Source organism: Berghia stephanieae, chromosome 1 (genome assembly GCF_034508935.2).
Source record: "Berghia stephanieae isolate SIO BIC M18660-M18661 chromosome 1, UCSD_Bste_1.3, whole genome shotgun sequence".
In the NCBI taxonomy this organism is placed as follows: domain Eukaryota; kingdom Metazoa; phylum Mollusca; class Gastropoda; order Nudibranchia; family Aeolidiidae; genus Berghia; species Berghia stephanieae.
The window spans coordinates 138,959,513-138,974,330 of NC_088360.1; the positions used below are offsets into that span (position 1 = coordinate 138,959,513).

General features: G+C 35.3%; 1 protein-coding gene across 1 annotated transcript; it reads right to left on the reverse strand.

Annotated features, from left to right (window-relative positions):
• Positions 1 to 5,387: 5,387 nt before the first annotated feature.
• Positions 5,388 to 14,613, reverse strand: LOC144963350 (uncharacterized). The gene is made up of 4 exons (XM_078897298.1): positions 14,208 to 14,613; positions 11,952 to 12,167; positions 10,412 to 10,621; positions 5,388 to 8,045 (listed from the first exon to the last, which is right to left on the reverse strand). The coding sequence occupies exons 1-4, from the start codon at positions 14,496 to 14,498 to the stop codon at positions 7,860 to 7,862; spliced, it is 903 nt and encodes a 300-aa protein (XP_078753424.1). The 5' UTR covers positions 14,499 to 14,613; the 3' UTR covers positions 5,388 to 7,859.
• Between the last annotated feature and the right edge of the window lie 205 nt (positions 14,614 to 14,818).

The following is a 14,818-nucleotide window of genomic DNA, read 5'->3' on the forward strand; positions in this document are numbered from 1 at the left end:
AACAAAATCAACAAACAAATAAACGAAAACAAAATACACACACACACACACACACACACACACACACACACAAAACAAAAAAAACCCCAAACACTTGAGCGTTTTTATATTATATCGCAATGCCACATAATATGCTCAAAGCGCTTTTCAAGTGGTCCCAAGCCAACAACATCACTTAAAATGTAGGGTCAGGCATCACGTTTGTGTGGCGTGGGATTATATTTTTTTTTCGACAGGGTCTCATTTACCACATTAATGATGCTAATGCGAGAGAATGTCTATAGATAGTTCGAAGATGACGTCACTCAGGCCGTTGTTATTGTTTTTGCCATCCGCGTTTGTGAGTTGTTCTCACTAAACTGTATTAACCAGACTATAAAAGCTCATGGTTACACAGAGTTTGTGTGTTGGTCTGTTATACTTCCGGATGGCAATGTTGTGAACTCCTTGGCCAAGCGCTTTCTATCTATAAAGAGCCTTTTCCCGGGACCCAACTTTGCGCCGCCAAGAGAGTGTCTCGAACCAAGCATTGTGAAGCGCATTAAACACGGTTATTTTTTTATGTTTTAATATTAGTATTTATTTTTTTTATTTATGAGTGTTTTATGTTATAGGTTTACTTCTTATTATATCTATTTATTATATTTATTCTAAATTATGTAATAGCAACGTGTACTCATTAATAGGTGCCTCAGAAACATCCTAAACACCAGGTGGTCAGAAATCATCACAAATGAAGAACTGTACCAAAAACTGAACCAGTCACAAATTGAAAGGAAATGGGGATGGATTGGCCATACCCTTAGGAGGTCTGCAAGCAATATCATAAGGCAGGCTTTGGACTGGAACCCGCAACGGGTTCTCCACTAATATATATATATATATATATATATATATATATATATATATATATATATATACATATATATATATATATATATATATATATATATATATATATATATATATATATATATTATATATATATATATATATATATATATATATATATATATATATATATATATATATATATATATATATATATATATGAAATACGCCCTCTCAATACAGCATCATTAGATGCCGTCGCCTAGGCATTCCATGAAGGATGTGGTCTTGTGGTATGATTCTCGCTTCAGGATCGGAAGGTTCTGGGTTTGAGCCTCGCTCGGCGCATAGTTGAGTCCTTGAAGAAAGTTCTTTGCTCACATTACTCAGGTGTAAAATGAGTACCTGGCTGTAACAGCGTTGTCTCTGTCCGAAAAAAAAATGTAATACCGCCGAACAGGCGTCATGACCCGTCCTAAATGTTGAATGTTGCTGTTGTCTAGGGACTCCATGTAAAGCGTTTTGAGCACGTGTTGTGGATATTGCGCTATATAAAACCTCATTTTAAACAAAAAGAAAAGGTTATCCATCAAACAAGATGTCTGATGTCAAAAGGAATCATCCTTGCTGTCCAAAGTTATAGAGTATAAATCTATGGTAAAGGTCAAAGGACACGAAACACAGTTCAAGGTCAAAAATACAATACTGCTCAGATCATTAACCAATAAACTGCCGACTATGGAAAAACACGTATTTTAAAATTTGGCCAGAAAACTCGTCTTTTGAACATCATCAATCGATTTAAACGACCCTCATCTTGACAAAAACTCTCAAACTTGGGAGCGCGCGCGCGAGGTCTTCAATCAAGTCGCAAGTTTGAGAGTTTTGCCAAGATGAGAATCATTTTAAATCGATCGGCATTTGAAGGGCGAGTTTTCTGGCCAAATTAAAAAAAAATTCGTCTGTCCAGTGTACGGCAGTTACTGGTTAAACGTGTCCGCTGAATGAATGGCTTTTGTAAGGACAGCAGAATATCATAAAAAGGAGTTGACAAGAAAATGATATGCAAATAAACTTCTAGCCTAACAGCGAACCAACGTGAAGGAACCTTGACCCTTTAACTGCGAGATAGAATCTATTCCGAATCACAATATTATTATTATTATTATGGTTTTCACTTCTACTTCAGGTTTTGACCATACCACTGGACATGTCCATTCAAAATCTGGCCAGAAAACATTTATTTCAAATATGAATAAACAAATAAACGAATAAATTAAAAAATGAATAGATCTAAAGATGGATATATATATATATATATATATATATATATATATATATATATATATATATATATATATATAATATATTATATATTGAATCGTGTTGGATACAAACATGGTACGAATAGTGCTCGACATGTAACAATGGAGCGAATTATTATTGTACTATTTACCACGATGTTGGAGTCAGTCTACATCGATGTTTCTGGCTTTTCAGTCATCGTCAGATAGATAGATAAATATGAACACTTATATAGCGCAAATCCACATATATAGATATATAGATAGATAAATATGAACACCTATATATCGCAAATCCACAGGCAGATTTTGACTATATTGCTGGGCATGACATGCTTATTTAAAATTTTCACAGAAATCTTTTACTTCAAATTAAAAATAAAAAAGATATAATATATTATATACATAAATATGGAAATTAATATAGCGTATCTATCACTGCTTATAGTGTTTCATTAGTGTTTTATCAGGTCTGCGACTGACATGCCCCAACCATTACCATCTTCTCCTTTTAATGAGACTCTCCAGAGACTCCACTTCAGCTCTCGCTCTCAGGTCCTCATAATTTGAGATTGCGTATCACTGCCTATAGCCAGGTACTTATTCACATCTGAGTTGAATAGGATAATGTGTTTAAAGTGTCTTACCCAGGGACACAGTGTCAAGACCAGAATTTGCCACGATCACTGTCACCCATCCGGCCACTGACCACGCTTAACATTGCTTGACTTTTGGTGACAATACACCGATACCGTACCACTGAGTCACCGAGCCAATAACGATCAAATGAAATAACGTCTTATACATGAGACGTTGAAGAAGTGTTGTCTGTACCGAAAAAAAAAAAGAAAAAAAAGTAAAACAGCACCTTACAGCCTTACAGGCATCATGTATTATCCTACATATTCAGTGTTGCTGTTGGCTTTGCGGTCTTGTGGCATGGCACTCGCTTTCAGATCGGAAGGTCCTGAGTTCGAGCCTCGCCCGGCGCAAAAGTTGAGTACTTGGTGAAGACTCTTTACTCAAATTCTCAGCGTCCTCAGGTGTAAAATGAGTACCTGGCCGTTAACAGCGTTGTCTCTGAAAAATTGTAGTCTCTCGTTCTATACGTTACGTTTTGCTGTTGGTCGGGGATGCTTTGTAAAGCGCTTTGAACACGCTAGTGGATATTACGCTATATAAAAGCTCAAGTTTTGTTGTTGTTGTTGTTGCTGTTGTTGTTGTTGTTGTTGCTGTTGTTGTTGTTGTTGTTGTTGCTGTTGTTGTTGCTGTTGTTGTTGTTGTTGGCTAGACTAGGTACCCCTTGTTTGAGCACGTTTAGTTTGGGATCCTTTGTAAAGTGCGGCTATGTGGTCTTGTGGTATGACACTCGCTTTCGGATCGGAAGGTCCTGGGTTCGAGCCTCGCGCTCGGCGCATAGTTGAATTCTTGGAAAAGGCTCTTTACTCACTTTCTCTCACCGTACTCGGGTGTAAAATAAATGCCTGGCCGTAAACAGCGTTGTCTTTGTCCGAAAAAATTTAATATCGCCGAACAGGCGGCATGTCCCGTCCTACATGTTAAATGTTACTGTTGACCAGGGACCCCTTGTAAAGCGCTTTGCGCACATTTAGTGGATATTGCGCCATATAAAGCTCAATTTTAAAGTTCTTTGGGCATATTGATTCAGTGGATATTGCTCTATATAAAAGGTAATGTCAAATCGAATCTCGCCTCACAAGGGTTAACAGCAAGGCAGATGTCTCGAATAGTATTGTGGATTCAGTCAATACTAGAGAAATACGACAATAAAATCTCTCACCAAGGCCATTCAGTCAAATAGTCATGACCTTCCGTGGTTGGTCAGACCGTGGCCATGGTTAACTTATAGATGGTATGCGCTTGGCTAAGAAGCCAACAACATTGCCATCCGTAAGTAGAACGGACCAACACATAAAACTCTGTGTAACCATAAACTTTTATAGTGTGGTTAATACAGTTAAGTGAGAACTACTCTTAAACGCGGATGGCAAAAAAACAAACAAACAATAACAAAGATCCAGGTGACGTCAACTTCATTCTATATATAGCCTGGCATTAGAACCGTAGCCATCGTTAACTTATCGATAGTTCGAAGATGACGTCACTCAAGCCTTTGTTATTGTATTTTGCCATCCGCGTTTGTGAGCGATTCTCACTAAACTGTATTACCCCGACTATAAAAGTTCATGATTACACAATGTTTTGTGTGTTGGTCCGTTATACTTCCGGATGGCAATGTTATGAACTTCTTAGCCAAGTGCATACTATCTATAGCCAGACACTGACGTCAAAATGCGTCTTTGGCCACAAAAGAAAACAAATCGTGAGTTGTTTTCAACAGTTAAACCAATGGAATAACTTGTGAGCTCTACTAACGACAACTCGCTAGACGCTGTACAAACCTAAAAAATGTAATCAAACGATAAGTCATAGTGGGTTCTGACACTAGAACAAACACAGGTCCCCGCTAAGAGGAATTTTCTCATATGTTCACAAATCATAATGTAATATGTAAACAAAACATAATACAATGCATAACAGAGATTTACAAGACAAAAAAACATCACATTTGACTATTTCCCTTCCAGCTGGGGTATCCGGCCAGGACAAAACCAAGTAATCTCATCCCAAGACAAAGACTCAGAAAGCATGTTGGAAAACAGATTCAGGGGGATAAAAGACAGTAAGTGAATCCCTGCCCACTATGAATGGGAGTTATCCGCATTCGTCACACAAACCATTCCTGACCAGTTAATAATAATAAGAATAACAACAAGGACAACTCTACTGAGTGCAGTCATCCTCGAATCATAAATTTTTCTTTAAAGTGAGCTGTTATACAACGCAATATCCACCAAATGTGCTCAAAGCGCTTTACAAGGGGTTCCCAAAACAACAGCAACATTTAACATTTAGGACGGGACACGATGCCTGTTAGGCGACATTGCAATTTTTTCGAACAGGGACAACACTGTTAACGGCCAGGTACTCAATTTACACCTGAGTACAGTGAGAGAATGTGAATGACTCAACTATGCGCCGAGTGAGGCTTGAACCCAGGACCTTCCGATCCGAAAACGAGTGTCATACCACAAGGCCACATAATATTATGATCTTTATTGTCCAGAATGGAAATTTATGTCGATTCCTCTGTGTTGCCAAGTCAGATACAAGGCAAACTCTCTCTCTCTCTCTCTCTAATGAATAACAATAACAAAATGAACACATACATTAGATAGAAAATGTATAACCTTTATTGGGGAATGATAAGAGTTATATAACATCTGTATAATATAATTTAATATCTGAATATATTTTAAATACCACTAGACGTCTATCCATATAAATACGCTGTTTAATTATTATCCTTATTTTTTTGATTGTTCTTTTTCTAGGCACTCCAATTTAACAAAGCAAAAAAAAAAAAAAAGAAAGAGAAAAAAAAAGAGGGAAAAGTATATCACATGAACTGTATTTTGTTTGCAAGTGCTTTTCGGTGCCAGTAAAAGGAATAAGTTGGGATAGTCAAAAAATTATAGATTTACAATTACAAGTAAGAAAAACAAAGTTTGTTTTGTTTTTGTTTTTGAGGGTTTTACGGCGCTAGCAACACATTTAGGTCATATCATCGCCAGTAAAAAGGAAGAAAATGGGATAGTTAAAAGGTCATGAATTACAATTTAAGGACAAAAGAAAAGGTAAGACAAAGGGGAATTGGTTCAAATAGGGAACATATGTAGATTCCAAGAGCACACCGTCAAAGTACTTAGTTTGAGATCACCTAAAAGTCTCATCCAGACACAAGCACAGGTCCCAACTAAGAGGAATACACTCAATTGTTTACCAAACATATAATATAATACGTAAACTAAACATAATACAATGCATAACAGAGAGATGATTTACAAGTAAAAAAATATCATCTCCCAAAACTATAACTATACATTCGACTGTTTCCCTCCCAGCCAAGGAACTCCGGCAAGGATCAGGACAAAACTTAAGTAATCTCATTCCAAGACAATGACAGGAAACAATTGGAAAACGGGTATGGGGGGATAGAAGGCACAGCATGTACCTCCCTGCCCACTATGGGAGGGAAAAACAAAGTGAAATGGTTCGAATAAGGTACAGTAGTACTTTCCACGAGCAAACTATCCCTGTGCTTAGTTTGAGATCGCCTTTACGTTTAAGTCCAAATTAAATACAAGCTTAAGGTCAGACTGAGAAGGCTACGCTTAAATACTTACCAAATATAATTTAGAAAGTAAGCTCTAACAAACATAACTGAAAATTAATTAAAAGGAAAAAAAATTATCACCTCCCAAAATAAACAACAAACGTTTAACTGTTGCCGTCTCAGCTAATGATTCCGACCCGGGCCAGAACAAAACTAAGGAATCTCATTCCAAGACAAGGATAGAAAACAACTTGAAAAAGGAAAACAGATACAGGGAGGATAAAAGACACAGCTCCTCACCCATGACGGGAATATTACCTCTCATCCATCATAAAACGTTCATCTACATATAAATATAACAACTGGTATAACAATGATGATGGTAGGTGTAAATCCATAAATTCACATACTGAAAAAAACATTTTAAAAACTTTGGTCAGAAAATTTAGCTTTTTAATATCGATTGATTAAAATGACCATCATCTTGTCAAAAACTCTCAAATCTGTGAGCTCAAGGAAGCCCCAGGTTTGAGAGCTTTTGACAAGATAAGGGTCATTCTAACCGATCGATATCTGAAAAACAGGGATTCTGACCAAAATTATATATATATATATATTTCAAAATAAGGAGGAATATCAATGTAAACTCGGTGTGATTTATTGACTTAGCAACTGAGTAATAATTTCTTTCAATGCGCATTACAAAAGAAAACATAAAATTGTTTAACATCAGGTCTTACTGATTTGAAATAGATAATATAGCAAAAACTAACTGATTTAATGATTAAAATAATATAATATCAATAATATAAACCAATAATTTTCTTAGACCTCTAAATTGAGGCTAAATGCATAATGAAATTGATTGCACATCTCTCGTGTATATAAGAGAACAAAAAAGTCTTTGGTATAAAATAAAAATAAAGTTTTAATGAAATACTATTTTCGTGAAACTTTATTGCATTGTTACAAAAACATGAAGGAAATTAACATTTGACATTTTCTCTGACATCAAACAAACATAATTAGATTACAAATTGAGTTTATGAGTAAATAAAACAGAAACTTCTTGTAAAAGCATTCTGTGTTAATCACACCGCACTCAGATCAATTCAACACGGGTTCAGCAAAGTCACAAGGAATGATGGTAGGATTTCGTTAAAACTTTCCTTCCCCCTTGCTGTGCAGCCAGGATACATCTCCCGGGAACTTACAATAAAATTTCATTAATTTCTGACTTTCCTTACGTTCTAGAAGTAATACGACATATAGATAGTGTGCCCTTGGCTAAGAAGCTCACAACATTGCCATCCGGAAATATAATGACCAACACACAAAACTATGTGTAACCTTACACTTTTATGGTCTGGTTAATACAGTTTTGTGAGAATTACTCATAAACGCAATTGGAAAAAAACAAAGACAAAGACATGAGTGACGTCAACTTCATTCTATCAATAGGTTAAATATAGTTTTGACTGCATTTCTTTACAAAAAAATTTGAACACATATTTCCTAAATAAAACTCATTTCCTGCGCCAGACGGTGGCATGGGCGACGGTCCACTGGTTTTTCCTGGAAGTCTCCCGGATAAAGAAGGGCATGTTCACATCCTCCAACAACTCAAACTTTGATCCCAACTCTCTCTTCAATGTCTCAAATCCGGTGACATCTTTACCCTCAGCGTCTGTAAAACCTCCCAGCCACTCACTCTGAATAGGTAAAACAAAAAACAAAAAAAAAAAAAAAAAAAAAATTAATTCTAGCTATCCCTTGAAGTAGTCCTTGAGAGCCATGAAGCCGGAGTTAATCCTGGTTTCTATAGCGTGAAAGAAACAATAGCAATTGCTTGCCATCATTTGGATATGACGCTGGACTATTGCAAAGTACTTTTTGTCAGAGCTAACTACCCAGCTACCCAATAACTGCTGAGAGGACAGGGGAGATAAGAATAAAATCTCTACTTCACCCGGGATTGAAGCTAGATCCCTTTGCGTGTGAAGTGAGCACTCTACCAACTGAGCTATCGGGACCCTTTATGATCATATGAAAGCTTAACGGAAATTCACTATTACATCATATTGGAATCAATTACCTTTTATCTATCCGATGATGATTGTCAATTAAGGCAGGATTTCATTTTCATCAATTTTTGGTATTGAATAATAATAACTAATTTTTAAAAAACTGACAGCAAAGCACAATAGTGGAATAGTGGAAGAAAGGTTTGAGAAAGTGTGGACAAAGTTAAAATTTTGTCCACACTTTTCCGAATTTAAAAATCTTTCTTTATAACAACTACAATTTTGATTATACATCGTCCGTTTTAAAGTTGTGTTTTTTCCCCCCATCATTTAATCCACTAAAATTGACAAATTCTTTCTGAATTTTCTCAAACTAATTTAGTTTTGGAGTATTTATCTTGGCTGTTACAAAAATGACCTTTAGGCACATCGTCAATAGAGGTATCATTGGCATAAAAAGACTTATGTTCAATTCAGTTGTTTGGTATGGTGAGACATTCACTACTCTAGACTCTTACACTCAATTTGACATTTATTAATCAAGCATTGTCTGAGATGACCTATTATTCAAATTACACAAGCATTAAAATGAGTTAAATAAACACATAAAAAGAAATGGGAAAAGTAAAAATTCCTGAAATTTAAAGGGAAGTAACCAATAAAATCATTTTGATCAGTATATGGCTGCCTGGATTATCACCCTGGACAGTAATGCAGCACTCAACCCTACAAGATATATATAAAATTTGGCTAGAAAACTCGTCCTTCAAAAATCAATCGATTAAAATGATCCTCCTCTTGTCAAAAGCTCTCAAACCAGGGACTTCACAGAATTTAAAAAAATAAATTATAGTTGTTTTCAACAATATCAAAGAATAGACAGGCCTCAGTATGGAAGAACTACATAGTAAGGCCCTCAACAGTGATGGATGGAGAAAAGTGATTTTAAGGCTTCATCCTACATGTCCCGCCATGAGCACCTGGTTATGGGAAGGGAATGAAACGAACTGAACTGAACTTTTAGTTCCAGGCTAATAGTTTGTGGATAATGTCAATATTTAAGTTAAGACAGCCTAAAAAAAAAAAAAAATTTTGTGCTATGTTTTTTTCCTAAAATTCTTCAAAATTATTAAAAATCTTTTGTCTCTTGATCCCATATGACATGAAAATTAACTCCTGTCACAGCTTCTCTCGTTCAAGCTCCAAAAGGCTTTTGATTCGTAAAGTCTATTGAATGTTTTTGTTTTTAAGGGTTTTAACCCATTTGAGCATAGCCATTGTTAACATATAGCCTGACACTGACCAAAAAATTACGTCAAAAGACACGTCTTTGGCCACAAAAGAAAACAAATTGTGAGTTGTATTCAACAAATGGGATCACTTGTTTCCTTGAGCTCTACTAACAACAACTCACCAGACGCTGCACAAACCTAAAAATTGACGTCAAACTATAAGTCTAAGAGAGTTCTAGTGTCGGGCTAGAAGTTAACAATGGCTACGATTTGAGACACATTTAGGTCATATCAGCACCAGTAAAAAGAAGAAAATGAGATAGTAAAAAAAAGAATCTAGAATTACATGTAAAAGCACACAAGAAAGAGTAGGATAAGACAAAAGCAACTGTTCAAATTATACAGGAACAGGAAGTATATTCCTAGAGCACACTAATACTGTATTCATTTTTTGATCACCTAAAAGTCTCATCCAGACACCTTCACAGAATCCCACAAAGAGGAACACACTTAAATGTTTACAAAATATGTCCAAAACAAAAAACTATAGCCAACAGTACATAATAGACAGATGATTTGCAAGGGAAAAAAAATCATCTCCCACCAACATAACTAATTCTTCATAATTGATTGTTTCCCTTGCAGACAAGGACCAGGATAAAACCAAGTAATCTCATTCCAAGACAAAGACAGAAAACAACCGGGTCGAGAAATTATAGGAGGATAGAAGACATAGCAAATGTGATCGTGACCTCCTTTCCAACCATGGGCGTTCAAAAGACCCCACTCAGAAGTCTATTGATTCCACCTTGTCTCACTCACCTTATTGGAATAATCTCTGAGCCAAGTGTACGGAGCGGTAATGACCAGAATACCCCCCTTCTTTGGCAATAGGCTTGTCAGTCTGTCCAAGAACATTCTGGGGTGGTGAAGACGACAGATAAGATTGGCAGCCAAGACGATTCCAAACTCTCCCAGTGTAGGTCTCAAGTTGCAAGCATCGCCCTGTTCAAAGCTGACCTTTCCACAGTCCTTGACAAATTAATTTTTTTAAAAATTTAAAAAATTAATCAATATTCACGAGTTACTTTCATCTTTGAATGATACAATCAGATTTATAAACAAAATAAAAGATAACAACAATGTAACTTAGCATTTCTTTCCCTGACTTGCCAATTTATAAGATGACTAAATCACGAATCATTTATTTTCATTTTTTTTACACTTGTGAAACAATACAGACATTAAACCCGAATAGGAGTATTCCCTTTCACCTTAGATTATTATTTTTATCATTATAAGTACCATTGTCATGCACCAAAGGCAGTGCATACAAAGACTGACAGGAAAATCACTCATTGGTGGCCAGTCAATAAGATAGTTTATTGCAAGCTCTATAAATAATACATCACAAACTTAGTAATATTTAACATGGCAGTATAGAAATATACATCAACAGAATAGACATTATGTAATATAATGCCAATATTAACTAATGATATGAATATAATGTATTCTTAAAATATATTCAATTGTGACATTATATAGAAGTAATTAAATGTAATTCAGTGTATTATTCATGGAAATACAAATATTGGTAAAACATTTGCAAAGGGCAATAACTCAATAATAATAATAATACACCATAACAATTATTATTATCATCATCGTATAATCATTTGTTGTCTTTACTTTATTAACACTATTATTACAATTTTTTTCCATTATGAATCTAAAGTTTGTGAGATTAATTCAAACTGTTGATCCACCAGCATCCACCCAAAAGTTTGTTGATAGGATTAATTAGACATTCAAAGAAATGACAGTTTGATGAATCACATCTAGAAAGTCCCATGACTGACAAAAACAGTAGAGAAATTCCCTGGGTCAATGAAATAATGTGGAAGCATCACAGGTTCCTTTCGTCATTTACTTTTGTTAGATTTAAAGAGACCCACCCATCCATTCACTTCTGGGTAAATAGACCAATGGTGGAAAAATGAATTGACACAGAATCTAAACCCAATCCAAAAATTCACAGTATGAAGCAGGTAAGGTTCCTAATGCAACCCAGCCGATAGGTTAATAAAATTAACATTGTAGGGGAAGTATTTATTGTTGTGTTTAAGACTGTTCTGATTTGTTGCTCTAAACTGAGATGTTGTGATCTGTTTTCATATTGTGAAGCCATGTAAATTCGTTCACAGTTAAGTGTTTTTTGTTCAATCGAACTGACCTGCTTACTTTCATTCATTCTCTCTTTATTTTGATCAATAAATTTATATCTATTCTAAACTTTGATGATGTTGAAATGTAAAAATAAAACAAAAACCTAAAACATTCACAAGAGAAGTATACTTACAATATCACTATCAACTTTAGCAAAAGCTGGCTTGAAAATGTCTCCCTCCTGCACAATGCTGTATTCTATACTACCGTTTTGTTTAATCACATTAGCAGCATCAATGAAAGACTGGCTGTAGTCGATACCAATGGCCTCTGAAACGCCTCGAGTCAGTTCAAAAGTTGAGCGACCAACAGCACAACCAATGTCCAAAGCTCTGTGAGGAATACCATCCTGAAAATAAAGACAATCAGTGACTGAAGTGATTTTAATAAAGCAAGGAGCAAGAAACAATCATAAAGTAATAATTATTCATTTATCAGAGGTAAATAGATGGTTAAAAAAAAAGATGCGTTCTAATAATGTTTAATAACTAAAAAAATTATGTAAAAATTTCCATAAATCTTCCTCAAGGGAAAATTTGTCTTTAGGGTCTATTCTAAGGGAAAACTGGAATAATTCAGACATCAGCCATAGTGCAGTGTCGCAAAGTGAGCTAGGACGAGGGTTGTAGAGCTTGGTATCTTCAGAATATGAAGCAAAGACCAGACAGCTGAGCTATGCGATAAAAATGGCTGAAAGTATAAGCATCCTCTTATAATACTGAATGATTAATGTCACTGCAGATTCATGCATAGATAAAATAGTCTATTTGTGGGTTGTAGAATAACATTTTTACTTGAATCAACGTCAGTTTCTCATGATACTGTTTAGATAGGTAACGTAAAACTGTATAGCCACTTTATTCATCTATGTTTTCAAATATTTACTATTCTTTCTAAATCAAACCCATTGATCTCTTACGTTACGTCATAAATTCATACATGATGATAATCAAATAAAACAAACAAATGTGCACAATTGTCCATTCTTGAAGCAGCAAATTAAGCAAGTTGAAAAGGGAAAAATTCCAAATGAGAGCCACATTCCTTACAAACATGATTTATCCACAGAAAGAAGCAAATTGACCCCAGGCATTACTACCCTAACAAAATAAAGATCCTAATTATGGATGCAAAATGCATAAAATTTTTATTTTATGTAAGCAACTGTAGAGGCACGCCCTATAAAGTAAAAAAAAACAACCCTCAGGGTCTATATAAAATTTCAATTAAAAATTTTGAAAAAAGACTTTACTTCAATTCTGGGAAGGACTTCCATAACAATGTTTGTCATCACTTGCAATATCGAAACTGATGGGAACCACAGTAATAGTAAGTAAAAATGGCGTCAGCCGGAGTCATAAACAGCAAACTACTTAGCAAATTGCGTATAAAAATGAATCATCTTAAATAGTAATATTTATAGGGCATTGCAACTAAGTTAAATTCCATATTCCATAATCGCTTAAAGATTAAGTAATATATAATAAAAATGCTGTGAAACTAAGGAAGTCCAGGCCAATTTTGATGGGGTTGAAAGTTGATGAAAAAAAAATGTACCCTTTCAAAATATCACAGTAACAGAAATCTGGAGGAAAAGTGAGCTAAGAAAATTAGTTCTTCCCTTTATTGAGGGACATTTTTACGTTTGTGATTTGTGAAGTATAACATAAATTGTAAGTGGCAAAACTAGGTAGTCTGATTCCAGCCTATAGACAGGTGCCGATTAGCTATTGGAGAACTGAAGCGCTAGTTTGGGTTAAAATTTTAATAACACAATTTCACATAATCACTGTTGCATTATTTTTCACAGTATCTGAACGGTGCCGGTATCATTTTAAAGAGCAGAAATCAAGCTTTCTTTTAATGCAACTGAAATCAATGTAGGCACATTATGTCAAAAAGTATAATTTGATTTAAAAAATTACGCCAGTTAAAACTTTTGTAATATTTTTAAAAATTGAGAGAGCAAAAAAAAATATTCTTAAAGGCATGTAGATCATTTATCTATGTCTATGACAAATTTAATTAAGATTGAAGGTAGTATGTTTAATTTTGGCCGCCAGTGACCAACCCTCTTTTCTCCATGCTAAAGTCCGGTTTCAATCAGTAGTAAGCTTATCGAGAGGCTGTCCAGTGAAGGAATTCCCAGTCACATATTTTGAGCTTTTAAAAAGATCACATTACAACTTTCGAACCGTTTATCCTATCTCGATCTGAAAGTAGGGAGCATTGTATCATATTAAATTGTTTTAAAGGCCTATCTTTGGCTGTCTACATAAAAAAAAAATATTATTAATTTTTATTTTAGAAAAAAATTCAAACATCTAAGACCTGCAACACATTTGGAATGGCCTCTGCCTCTTCTTCTAATTCTATACTATCTACTCACTTGTGGTTTATAGTGCTTCAGGCACAACTGTGCGCATCGTTTTGGAAAATCTAAAGCATCTTTAGGCCCAAATGGGTATGGAATGAGCTGCTCTGGGGTCCCAAAATGAAACACAAGGTATTCACTCAGCAGTTTTTTCGATTCATAGAGTTCTGAGCCTGCAGTCTTGGCTTCGTCGTGCGGTCTGCTGCAGCTTTTCAGTTTGTACAGTGAGTAAGCGGACAAACCAATAGACAATGCAATGCTCGAAGCAGCTACATACTTATGGTCGATCCCAAATATTTGAGACATTTTGAGTTTTTGTAAGAGATAAAGTGATAAAGATCTGAGAATGAGCAGGGAGTGCGACAACTGCAACTGAGTCTCTGTCTCAGCAACCGGCTTGACTGACGAGGTGCGTGTTTTTAAAGTCAGTCACGAATGTAAACATTGCTGGTAATTAAAAAATAAAAACAGCCCACAGTGAAATTTTACAAAACAATTTCTCTCTCTCTCTCTCTCTCTCTCTCTCTCTCTCTCTCTCTCTCTCTCTCTCTCTCTCTCTCTCTCTCTCTCTCTCTCTCTCTCTCTCTCTCTCTCTCTCTAATGAATATTATTGATGATGATGAAGC